Source organism: Periplaneta americana, chromosome 1 (assembly GCF_040183065.1).
Source record: "Periplaneta americana isolate PAMFEO1 chromosome 1, P.americana_PAMFEO1_priV1, whole genome shotgun sequence".
Classification (NCBI taxonomy): Eukaryota; Metazoa; Arthropoda; class Insecta; order Blattodea; family Blattidae; genus Periplaneta; species Periplaneta americana.
Window position 1 is genome coordinate 210,086,080 of NC_091117.1, and position 11,774 is coordinate 210,097,853.

The 11,774-nt window shown below is 37.6% G+C and overlaps 1 protein-coding gene across 6 annotated transcripts in view; it reads right to left on the bottom strand.

Annotated features, from left to right (window-relative positions):
* LOC138707307 (uncharacterized) overlaps window positions 1-8,832 on the bottom strand; it is a 28,899-nt gene extending 20,067 nt beyond the window's left edge. The window contains exons 1-2 of one of the 6 annotated variants that reach the window (XR_011334188.1): window positions 8,621-8,831; window positions 5,316-5,425 (exon numbers count right to left, since the gene is read on the bottom strand). Coding sequence is in view for 5 of the 6 variants with exons in the window: in XM_069836620.1 (XP_069692721.1) it covers window positions 5,316-5,397 (82 nt within the window). In the remaining variant the exon portion in view is untranslated. Of the gene's footprint in view, window positions 1-5,315; window positions 5,426-8,294; window positions 8,314-8,428; window positions 8,578-8,620 lie in introns of those variants that run through there. The other 5 variants (XM_069836620.1, XM_069836622.1, XM_069836625.1 and 2 more) reach the window with 5 other exon arrangements.
* Window positions 8,833-11,774: the final 2,942 nt, after the last annotated feature.

An 11,774-nucleotide genomic window follows, 5' to 3' on the forward strand; every position in this document is an offset into this window, starting at 1 on the left:
GTCGAATAAGAGAGCGTAACAAGAGGGTGGGGTATACTTTTTTTATTGGGTTATTTTACGACAATGTATCAACATCTAAGTTATTTAGCATCTGAATGAAATGAAGGTGGTAATGCCGGTGAAATGAGTCCAGGGTCCAGCAACGAAAGTTACCCAGCATTTGCTCGCATTGTGGGGTATACTAAGGTATGAAGTATGAAGGTTTAAATGCGCAGGTAAAGGGTCGAATACCAATACTTTTCAGGTTAATGGCACCAGTAAGTTCAATGACCAAGATGTTTCATTGCTGTTACGGTACATTGCTGAAAATTACATCGAAAATATTCCACAAAAACAGAGTATTATGTGGGACTTGAGTGCAACAAATGGGATATTTTATAAAGGCTTTATATATGAAATGTGCAGGGACCGGACAATAAAAGCGTATTACACGGGATAGCCTAATAAGCAGGCGCGTCTTATCGAGGTTTTACTGTATTTTATTACTAATAACAATTAAATTTGAATTTAAAATATTGAAGTACAGTTCTGCAACATTCGGGAATTTCCATGATGCAGGTCACCTTGAATACTCTGTTGGCTTATGTCACATAACTAAAAACTCTATTGTCTTTCCTCCCACAGAATATCACAGTAAGGTTTTCCATCATCTCCATTCTCTTTGACAATTTCGAATCCCCAGAACCCATTTAATGCTCAGCAAGAAGGCTGTAGATATAAAAATGTACGAGCCTTTTAAATTGTTCTGTATTTGTATCCCTGTGATACAGTTTTCTTTGAATTTTGTAAAAATGCTCACAAGACATTTCTCCATGCAGCTTGATTTGCTTTAGTGCTTTCAGTGCTGTGTTTACATGCAGTGCTCTTGAATTAGCATTTTGTGTTCCTGCTTAAATCTAACTTTCGTGGAGAAAAACTAGTGTATACTACAGCAGGATTAGCCACAAGTATCATTAGATAATTTGAATAATTTCGAGGGAAAAATTGTTCTGGGGCCAGGCATCGAACTCGGGACCCTTGGTTTAACGTACCAACGCTCTACCAACTGAGCTACCCAGGAACTCTAACAGACACTGATCCAATTTTTCCCTCTATATCCACAGACCTCAAAGTGGGCTGACAACCATCAAGCAACCAACGTCGAGTGCACACTAACTCTGTGTGACTTAAATTGTGGTTTTCTGTTAATGAACAGTGACGTGTATTATGCAAATCAAGATTTTAGGTATAACTCCCTGTAAAGTTGATTTGAATAATTTGGATTGGTGTTAGGTAGAGTTCCCAGGTAGCTCAGTTGGTAGAGCGTTGGTATGTTAAACCAAGGGTTCCGGGTTCGATGCCCGGCCCCAGAACAATTTTTCCCTCGAAATTATTCAAATCAACTTTACAGGGAGTTATACCTGAAATCTTGATTTGCATAATACACGTCACTGTTCGTTAACAGAAAACCACAATTTAAGTCACACGGAGTTAGTGTGCACTCGAAGTTGGTTGCTTGACGGTCGTCAGCCCACTTTGAGGTCTGTGGATATAGAGGGAAAAACTGGATCAATGTCGGGTAGAGTTCCTGGGTAGCTCAGTTGGTAGAGCGTTGGTACGTTAAACCAAGGGTCCCGGGTTCGATGCCCGGCCCCGGAACAATTTTTCTCTCGAAATTATTCAAATCAACTTTACAGGGAGTTATACCTGAAATCTTGATTTGCAAGTATCATTAGGACTGAGGGGAATGATATTTGTTCTCCAAATCATCTCCCTTGCCTATTCACAAATACTCATCTCTTCTCCACTCCACTCCATGGGTGCAATGAGGGCGATGTTCACTTGTTGAACTGCTGTCATGTTGATATGACTGCTATCACCTCAGCAAGGTTTTGTAACTTACTTGATTTGGCCCATGTGAATGTGACGTGAGAAATATTATTGCAACAGTGGAAAAGAAAGGAAATATCTTTCACTTACAAATGACAAAGAAAGAGGCTATGATTAAGAGGTGTAGAGCCAGTTTTGGCTAGCCCTACTGTATCATCATTCACCAGTGGAATGCAGTTGCAATGAAAATACTGCTATCTCCTATATACTCTAATTTTCGACACTACTTCTCATATAAAGAACAAAAATGCATGAATAACATTTCTGCACTAAAAGAAGCAGCTAAAAGCAAACTTTGTTTTCTACATCTAGTAGTTCACAATGTCTTGAATTATGATGAAGCAATATGTTTGTTGACTATAAATACTGCAACAAATGTTATCACTCAAAATTTCATTTCAACTGATCCTGCAAATTTCGCAAAAGTTATGCAGGCAGATTTATTAAATCATATAGTGACACTTACACAAGTTCACATGAACTATTTTACTCGAAATGGCTTCAGAAATAAGCTCTGTAAGTGCAATATAATTTTATGAATCATCCTGTCTACAGTAAATTTTACTGTGTTTCAGTTTTTCTTAGTTTCTTAGGTTACTCAAGCACAATGAATTCAAAGACTATGTGCACATTTCTGGCACCAAGTTATAGTCCTTATGATGGAATCAGTAAGTAATTCTGAATCATCAGAGATTAAATTTCCACTCATGATTGTAAAACCCAAAAACTTCATCATAATCCAATCACTGTAAAGGCTGGAAATAAAAAAAAAAAAACTATAACTTTACATTGCATTTAATATGAGAGATCAGTAAAACTGGTAAAAGTCACTTAGATGCAGTACTTTTCTTGTAAGCACAATACAAAGACAGCCAACTAAAATTTGTTTACGATTGCATATCTAAGACAATCACAGAAAATCAGGTACAGCATGAAATCACAAAAAGAAATAAAAAATACACAGTAGACTGTTGAATAAATTCCTTCAACCAAAGAAAAAAATTTAATTTATGATACTATTAATAAAACCTACACTTATAATGGAACACAATTTTTTTTAGTTGGTTATTTAACGACACTGTATCAACCACTAGGTTATTTAGCGTCGATGGGATTGGTGAGATGAGGCCGATGGTTCACCTTGAGGTTGGGGAAAACCTCGGAAAAACCCCAACCAGGTAATCAGCCCAAGTGGGGATCGAACCCGAGCCTGAGCGCAACTATGGATCAACAGGCAAGCGCAATAGCTGACTGAGCTATACCGGTGGCTACGTAATTGCCAAGACATAGTTTATTTTTATGAAATGAATGATTACGAAAGATGAATAAAGAAGTTCGCTTGGAAATGGAATTCTTCACACTGCCAAATGAACAAAGCACAGAAAGGTCTTCACAGACTGCAAATAAAGATATTACAAACCTAACCAACCAGCTATGCCATAAGTAAGAAATAGTTTATCTGGAACAGTACTATTCAGGCACCAAGAAGTTTAATTTACTTCTGAACAAAGCCATGTTAAGCAAATTAAGCTTTCAGGAATAACTCCCTGTAAAGTTAATTTGAATAATTTCGAGGGACCTTTGGTTAAACGTACCAACGCTCTCCCACTGAGCTACCCGGGAACTCTACCCGACACCGATCCAAATTATTCAAATCAACTTTACAGGGAGTTATTCCTGAAAGCTTAATTTGCATAATACACGTCACTGTACGTAACAGAAAACCACAATTTAAAGTCACACAGAGTTAGTGTGCACTCAAATGTTGGTTGCTTGACTGATGTCAGCCCACTTTGAGGTCTGTGGATATAGAGGGAAAAATTGGATCGGTGTCGGGTAGAGTTCCCGGGTAGCTCAGTGGGAGAGCGTTGGTACATTTAACCAAAGGTCCCGGGTTCAATACCCGGCCCCAGAACAATTTTTCCCTCGAAATTATTCAAAGCCATGTTAAGGTTTATCAACAACCATCCACTCCCTTCAACCGAATTAGAACCATCAACATTCTGTTACAGAAAGGTAATCCAGTGAACCTTTACTATTGTAATTATTTTTATATAATATTCTAGCATAAACTGACCTTGGCGATTGAACAATTACCATGCTCCATTAGATCACTGCTAATGCTTGTGTAACACACTACTACATAGCAGTCCAACAAAAGTACTCATTCAAGATACATTGCAAGTATGTGTTTAGTTTTGTTCAATTTCCGTGATTTCGTTTACTTTCTTCAATTTAATGAAATTCAATTTTATGTCACATCTTATACAGAGTGTTTCCGGGCTAGTGTTACTAACTTTCAGGGATGATGCGTAAGGACACATGTATCAATTTGAGATAAGGAACCCTGGTCCGGAAATGACTGAGTCGAAAGTTATAAGCAAAAATAGTTGTGTGGAAATGAAATAATTTTATTCCTCTATACATTATTTATGTGTATTTATCTGTACTTCTTACACATATTGTATTCATCTGACGTTGTTTACATTGTCTACCTACAGTATTCCATTCAGTGTGCTGTCTGTGGAGTGAGGACAGGAAACTACACTAAAGCAACGCAGATAGCGTAATGTGTAACGGACATAGTCGGTTCTGATATGCATGTCTGTAGACAGCAGTGTATGTGTACAAGTTGCAGTGTCCAGTCGATCAGCCCTAGTGAAACGGAGGAGTACATGAGAGCGGAATATGCAGACATGATTTTTGAATACGGATGAGCCAATGGAACAGTAGACAAGCTCACAGATTGTATCGGGCCAAGTATCCACGTAGGAGACATCCAGCCCATACCATCTTTCCACGACTGTTCCATAGGTTAAGGGAAGGAGGGCACATGCCAAATTACAATTTCATTTCCATATAACTATTTTTGCTTATAACTTTTGACTCAGTCATTTCCGGACCAGGGTTCCTTATCTCAAATTGATACATGTGCCCTTCCACATCATCCCTGAAAGTTAGTAACACCAGCCTGGAAACATCCTGTATATTTCAAAACAGGTCAATGTAAGAGTTTACTGTGTATTATTAAAAAAAAAGTATTAAAAGCACAAAACAAATCTGTTAGTTACCTATATGAAAAGCATAACATTTTCAAATAAAATAATGTTTAAAGCTTATAGCCACAAAACAAATCTGTTACCTATATGAAAAGCATACCATTTTTCAAATAAAAATAATGTTCAAAACTTAAAGCCATTGGCAAATCCAAACAATGCAAGTTAACAATAAAACTCAACACACCACAGAGAAAAGGTGGGAGATATTAGAACATCCAACATCCAGCTACAACATCGACCTAAAGCGAAACGAAGTCCAAGAAGACTGACTGGAACAGGTCATTTAGCCAAACCTTGATAGAGAAAGAATAGAATGCATTTAGAAACATAGACAAATACTCGAATATATACACAAAATGGGTCATCAACTAAATTAGGCCAATTTACCTTTCAAACCTGAGACCAGAACTCGCCATGGGTAATCCTTCCCATATGACGAGAGATTGCCCCTGACAAGAATATAGGGCATTGATTCCACACTTAGTCACGCTTCACACCTGTAACAGATTAAAACAGACAATAGCAAATATAAAGTTCTATACAAACTAAGCAGATGTCATAAAAGGAAACATTTTTCAATTAACTTGCAGCATATTAATTATGTCCAAAACTACCACCGACCCAGAACAGAACATAGTTATACTACAGTATACATATTGTAACAGTACCGACACTCGGCTGGATTTCATACAGGATGGATATGTGCGTGCATCTCACTAGTGATCCTAGGAGCAGCCAACTACAACATCTTACCCGCTAACATCTGCTAAGTGCTGAAGAATGTATGGCATTTTGTAATGTAATTATTACATTTGAATGGTTGTTTTGAACACTGTCAAAGACTGAGAATTGCAAAGACCCTTATTACTTGCAGTAACAATAAAGATAGCAGTAGCGGCTGGTGCTCAAAATAATGAATGTGCTAAAATTTCTATATTGGCCTACTGTATACACTTATATGTATTTATCTTAATTTGAGACTCGCCTAGTTACGAAATATGAAATCCATACGACGTTCCTTCCTACTGCAGAACCTGTCAATTACCCTAGTGTTAAACCCTTCATCTTGGACATCATACTCTTTTCTATTGACAGTGTTGCAAGAGCAGTGAGGCGATCCTGGGACATAGTGTTCCTTAAAAACGTTTTTATACGTTTTAAGCAAGAAAAACATCTTTCTGGCTCAGCAGTGGTGATTGCTGTTGTAACCAAAATATTTAACAACTTCGTTATTTCACAGAATGGATCCTGTGAATTGTTGGAGACTATGTATTGTAACAATTGAACAGCTCCATATATATTCCAGAAGTCAGGTCTTCCGTACAGAACTCAAAGTTGTGTCTTTAACACTCTTTTGTTCAGTACAGTATAGCTGTTGACAGGAACTTCGCGTTCAGGAAAATTAGGCTATGCGAAAAATTGCCAGAAAATTTGCTGTTTAATAATATTGTTGCGTCTAGGTAGCTTAAAGACTGGAAACGGTGAGTAGTTTCCTGAATTATACGGTCACATACTTCCTTGGCTTCAATTTCCTGGGATTCCATTTTCCGTTCTCCTGCAGACTGATTCAGGAGGAACCTCAAAAAGCAGCAGCAGTCGGACACTTGAATTACCAAATACATTTACGTAGTTCCGAGTTCTTCCACAAACAAGCATTCTTTTGTTACGCTTTACTTTTGCAATCTCCAAGCTGTGTCGTGCTGAAGCTGACTACAGCACTTCCCCGCCAATCAGGGCAGTGATTTCAGCTTCGCACATGCGCATTAATTGTCTACATTCTCATGTAGAGTTTTGAGTAGCACACTGTACCTCCTGAGGCACCAAAGAGCTAAGAGCGAAGACTAGACACTGTATAACGTGTCATGAACATAACCATGGGAAATTATCAAATGGCAGATCAGATACTATGGTGGTATGGCAAACACATTATTTGAGCAAAAATTATCATTGTGCTGTAGCACTGTAGCACATAAGGACGGGCCGCCCGTGAAAGATAGTAATCCTGATTATGTTTCTTCCAATTTCCGAAGGAACCTAAAGGTAACAAGATCAATGTAGCCTATCATGTGATCTTGTTCTCATATTACTTTATTGTTGTTCTTATTTCTAGTGTCTAACGTTTTCTATGCAGAGACTAAGAGGACGTCAGAATGCAGACACTAAGAGGAAGGCATAAAATAGGAAAGATTGGAAAATGCTGGGTTTGCAGTGAAAGACCTGCCCTTGGGCAGAAAACTATGGATGGATGAATAAATGAATTACATTTGCTTTCATTCTTCTAAATATAGGTGTAAGAAATGGGCTGTCAATAGGCAAAGAAAGAATCTGTTAAACAACAGCTGCTATTATTTGAAAAATAGGCCTAATTGTGAGCTCAGTACAAAACATTTCGAAGATTGCCAGTTCATGAATAGGAACAAGAATTCATTAGTAAGAAGTGCAGTTACAATTCAGGATTCAAGTTACATGTCTATTCTGACCTCCTTCAAGAGTATTTAGCTGAATAAGAAAAAATACTCGTCCACTGCTATGGAGTAATGGTTAGCACGCCTGAATGTGAAATGAGCGGGCCCAAGTTCAAATTCTGATTGAGGTTTTCTCTGGAGTTTTCCCTCATGAGCAAATGCTAGGTAACTTTCGGCACTGGATCTCGAACTCATTTCGCTGGCATTATCACCTTCATCTCATTCAGATGCTAGATAACCGCAGCAGTTGATAAAGCGTCGTAAAATAACAAATTAAAGAAAAAGCAGTGTTCTAAAATAAAGTTATACGGGGTTGTTGCTCTAATGTAGAATCTCTAGGATTGAAGACATTTATTAAAGTTAGCGGTATTTTATAGGCTAGTCTATCATTAAATCAAAAATTTAATTGGATACTATTTCTAAGTTCTAGGGGAATTTGTGACAGGCAAGGTTAGGTTAGACTTGGCTTTCCGTATGCCTTGCATATAGGCCTACTAAATGAAAAGAAATGTGCGTTTCACGTTCATTTTGAAGTGTTTTACATCTTCATTTCACGTATTAAATCACTTTCAGGTTAACTACACCGATAAATACTTTCCAATTTTTACTCATTTTCTAATATGTTTTAAGTCAACTGACGTCCTATATAAATTCTTCACTTTTCAAACTACCTTCCTTCTGAAAATTATATCACTATTCCACTTTTTTCGTCAAAAAAAACCTTCAGCATCGCGTGCAATAGAAAATCCAAGAAATCTACATGGGCTCTGGAATAAAGATTTAGTTGATTTTATCCTCCCTGACGTAACTAGCCAAGTAGCCTACTTCATAAAACATAGAACACCACTTTTTCCATTATTTCTTTTTCAATGATTATAACGGTCCAACATTGATATTATACCTAAAACGTAGTATTAGTGAACCTTCGAAGTCTCCCCACACTACACTCGGGAGAAGAAACGTACGTAAATCACCGAAACCCTCACATATTCCTGTCTCACGTCACTTAAACATCTACTCAACTAACCCACCAACCTTGTCACATACCTCGGCCTCTCGCCTCATTTAACCAATCTAGCTCATAACGAAACGCAGTTCCGTGTGTGCTGTGGGGAGATAACGAAGATTGGTCCACTGCACATAAATTAAATGTAGTACCTTGTTTACACCAAACTAGATCACTAAATTTTTCTACAATAACGAATAGGATATAGCACTTCCACATACCAACTTTACTGCCACAGAACAAAATATCGGCGCACACACCACAAAAATTCCTCTATCGTGAGTATTTTCACCCCAAATCTGCTACACCTAATATAAATGTTTCCAATTCTTAGAAACAAGCATTATATGCCATAAAATAATGATCACCAAAGTTACATTACATCACGCTTCCACCCAAACAGCCATTTTAATATAATCTCAATCAATGACGGTAAGCGTTTTGGCAAAATTTCCCTTCCTTCACATTAAATTTCCTTACATACCGGAAATTTTCCCTCAGCATATTGGTCAAGACCAGTGATAATTTTACTACCAAACTCATTATGCTAACTGTAAGGTATTATCTTTGCACAATATTCTTTCAATTACATAGCCTATTTCTTTTAAACAGTCAGTCCCATTTAATTATATGGCTCTTTTATCCCCGCTGCATCAACTGAATCCTGAAATGAAGTTTCTAATCAGGATAGATAGATAGATAGATAGATAGATAGTGAAATTTGAAGGGCGCGTCAGCATCTTCTAATCAGGAGAAAGAGACCTCACATGAGGCAAACAGAATTAAAAAAAAAAAAAATTGAGATCCTCGTCATCTTTCATTTCCACTTTTACGGCTTTATTTTGGAAATAGCGCAGCTTTTCTGTTTCAATATTGACTATCTCCCTTGCAATATCTTACGCGCAAGTAGACTGCCTCTTGGGACTTGTACTGCTTGTTCTCGGCACAGAAGATGAGTCTGATGAAATACTGTCCTCCTCCCCGCAGTCCCTTTCAAATCCAAACTGTCGGCTTCATCCACCAGAAAAGCTTCTGTAAGGGCAGGGAAGTGCTGTCTTGTGGTACTCTCATTGTGGCCAAGTAATTTGAAGATGTTGTTTCCCGCCACGTCATCAGACCTTTTCTCTGGAATAGAGGCTACCACTTTTCTAAATTTGTCCTGTAGAGCCTGTTTCTGACAGCTTCACCTAAGAACACTTGCTTACAAATCCTTTTAAGGAACCCGAAGATTCATTGGCATCCACATAAGCCTGTCATTAGTCACTATCCTGAGCAAGGTTAATCCAGTCCCTACCATCATATCCCACCTCCCTTAAATCTATTTTCATATTACCCTCCCATCTACGTCTCAGCCTCCCCAAAGGTCTTTCAACTAACACTATATGCATTTCTAGATTCATCCATATGTGCTACATGCTCTGCCCATTTCAAACATCTGGATTTAATATCCCTAATTATGTTGGGTGAAGTATACAATGTGTACAGTTCTGCATTGTGTAACTAAGAATAAATGAAAATCTTCATTACATTTACTTAATATGCAATAAATTGAGTGTTGTAATAAAAATGTAATTAAACTTTATTTATTTTTACAGATTTTTTTTCTACTGGGATGTCTTTTAGAAGTTAAGCATTCTCATTTGGAATGGTGGTCTCCAAAATAATCAAAGAAATGGTAAAGGTCTTATGGTCAACATTCCAATCACTACATATGCAAATTCCAACCAAAGACAGATTTTTTTTTTTAATTGCAGATGGACTACTACAATTTATGAAACTTCCCCATTGTCTAGGGCAGCAGTCTCAAACATGAGCTAATCGGGCAATTCCGACCACCCCCTCTTCCCGCACTAGCAGGTACGGAACCATTCATCTGCAAAACATTTTCTGAACATAAGTTATTGTATTGTGAGAGTGCAGCTGGATCAGTAAAAGTAAGTGGTCAACGTTTTCAGTTTGTAGTGCAACGAACAATTCTGCTGTGTGTGGGCTCTTCTGTAGTGACGTCACTGAAGCCTCTAGTTGTTCTGTCCCCGGTGTAAAAGATATTACTATGTTTCGAAGACAACATGGGGAACCACTTCCTAAAGGTAGACCTAAAATCAATGCACAGCATGTACGAGACACTTTCAAACCGTATGTTTGTCAGCATAATATTAACGTGTGATCTCGTATCATGTGATATGTTATCATACAATCCAAGGTCACGTAATAATAATTTTCATTGTTTATATAATCACATAAGATTTTAAAGTAAATTATAGACTATATTATCTTCAGCAGTAAACCATGTTATGATTGTTTGAGGTTATCTAAATAAAATTAAGTTGTATTACGTGTAGAATTCATTTCAACTGCCACCTCATCCCACAGTTTATTAAGGACAAATCTATTGTGGAGAGATCTTGGCCAAGATGTGGGCCAAGTGAATAAAAAGTAAGCATTAGCTTTTAGAATTAAGTATTAGCAAAAGCTATTGCTATCTAGCATTTAGTACTAGCATTAGAATTAGCTTAACTTTGTGTGAATAATCTTTTGCTAATGCTAGGTAGAAAGTGCTGGAAAATTTCAGCTTTTGCTGGCTGATTGTTGAAATTACTTTAATTAACATCTGTTTTCTTTGGTATTTATTTAGTTCGACTCTGTGTTAGGTCAGGTGTGTAGTTTTAGAAATGTCTTCTTCCGAAAGTGGGTATTCTGATGATTGTGGAAGCGATTCCCGAGCATTACTTGTAACTATTTTGAGCAAGCATCCTGTGATTTTTAATAAATCACAGATTAAATCTTCTTTTTAGTTGCCCAAAGCACCTCTCGATTATTACCCACTCTTTTGTAAACAAGTTGTTGTAGGCTATTTCTTGAGGAGTGTTGGGTCGTCTATATGGTGTCATGAGCCAGGGAGTTATTCCATAACCACTGTCACCAAGAAGTACATAATCCTCCTGGCTGTTCATTCCACGATAGATATCAGAGCGTTTCAGAATTCTATTATCGTGGACTGATCCCGACCATTGTGCATCTACACTTGTAAATTGTTCCTTAGCATTACAGGTAGCTTGCATATTGATAGTAGCCTCGCCCTTTCTGTTTATATAGCCTACTCATCCCTATTATGTGATGGCTTCACAATGTGGACATGAGTACAATCTATGATTCCTATGGTGCTGGGAAATTGATACTTTTCTGCCCATTCTAATCTGGCACTACTGAGTTCATTATTACCTCTAGGAAATTTAATCCATAAGTGAGTCTTATCCAGAATTTTGCCAAGCACAAAACTCACCGTTTTGCAGACAGTCGTCCTATGCACTCAAATGTCCTTTCCAATACCTGCCTGAAATCCAGGGTCACTTACAAAGCGAAGAAAGATTTCCA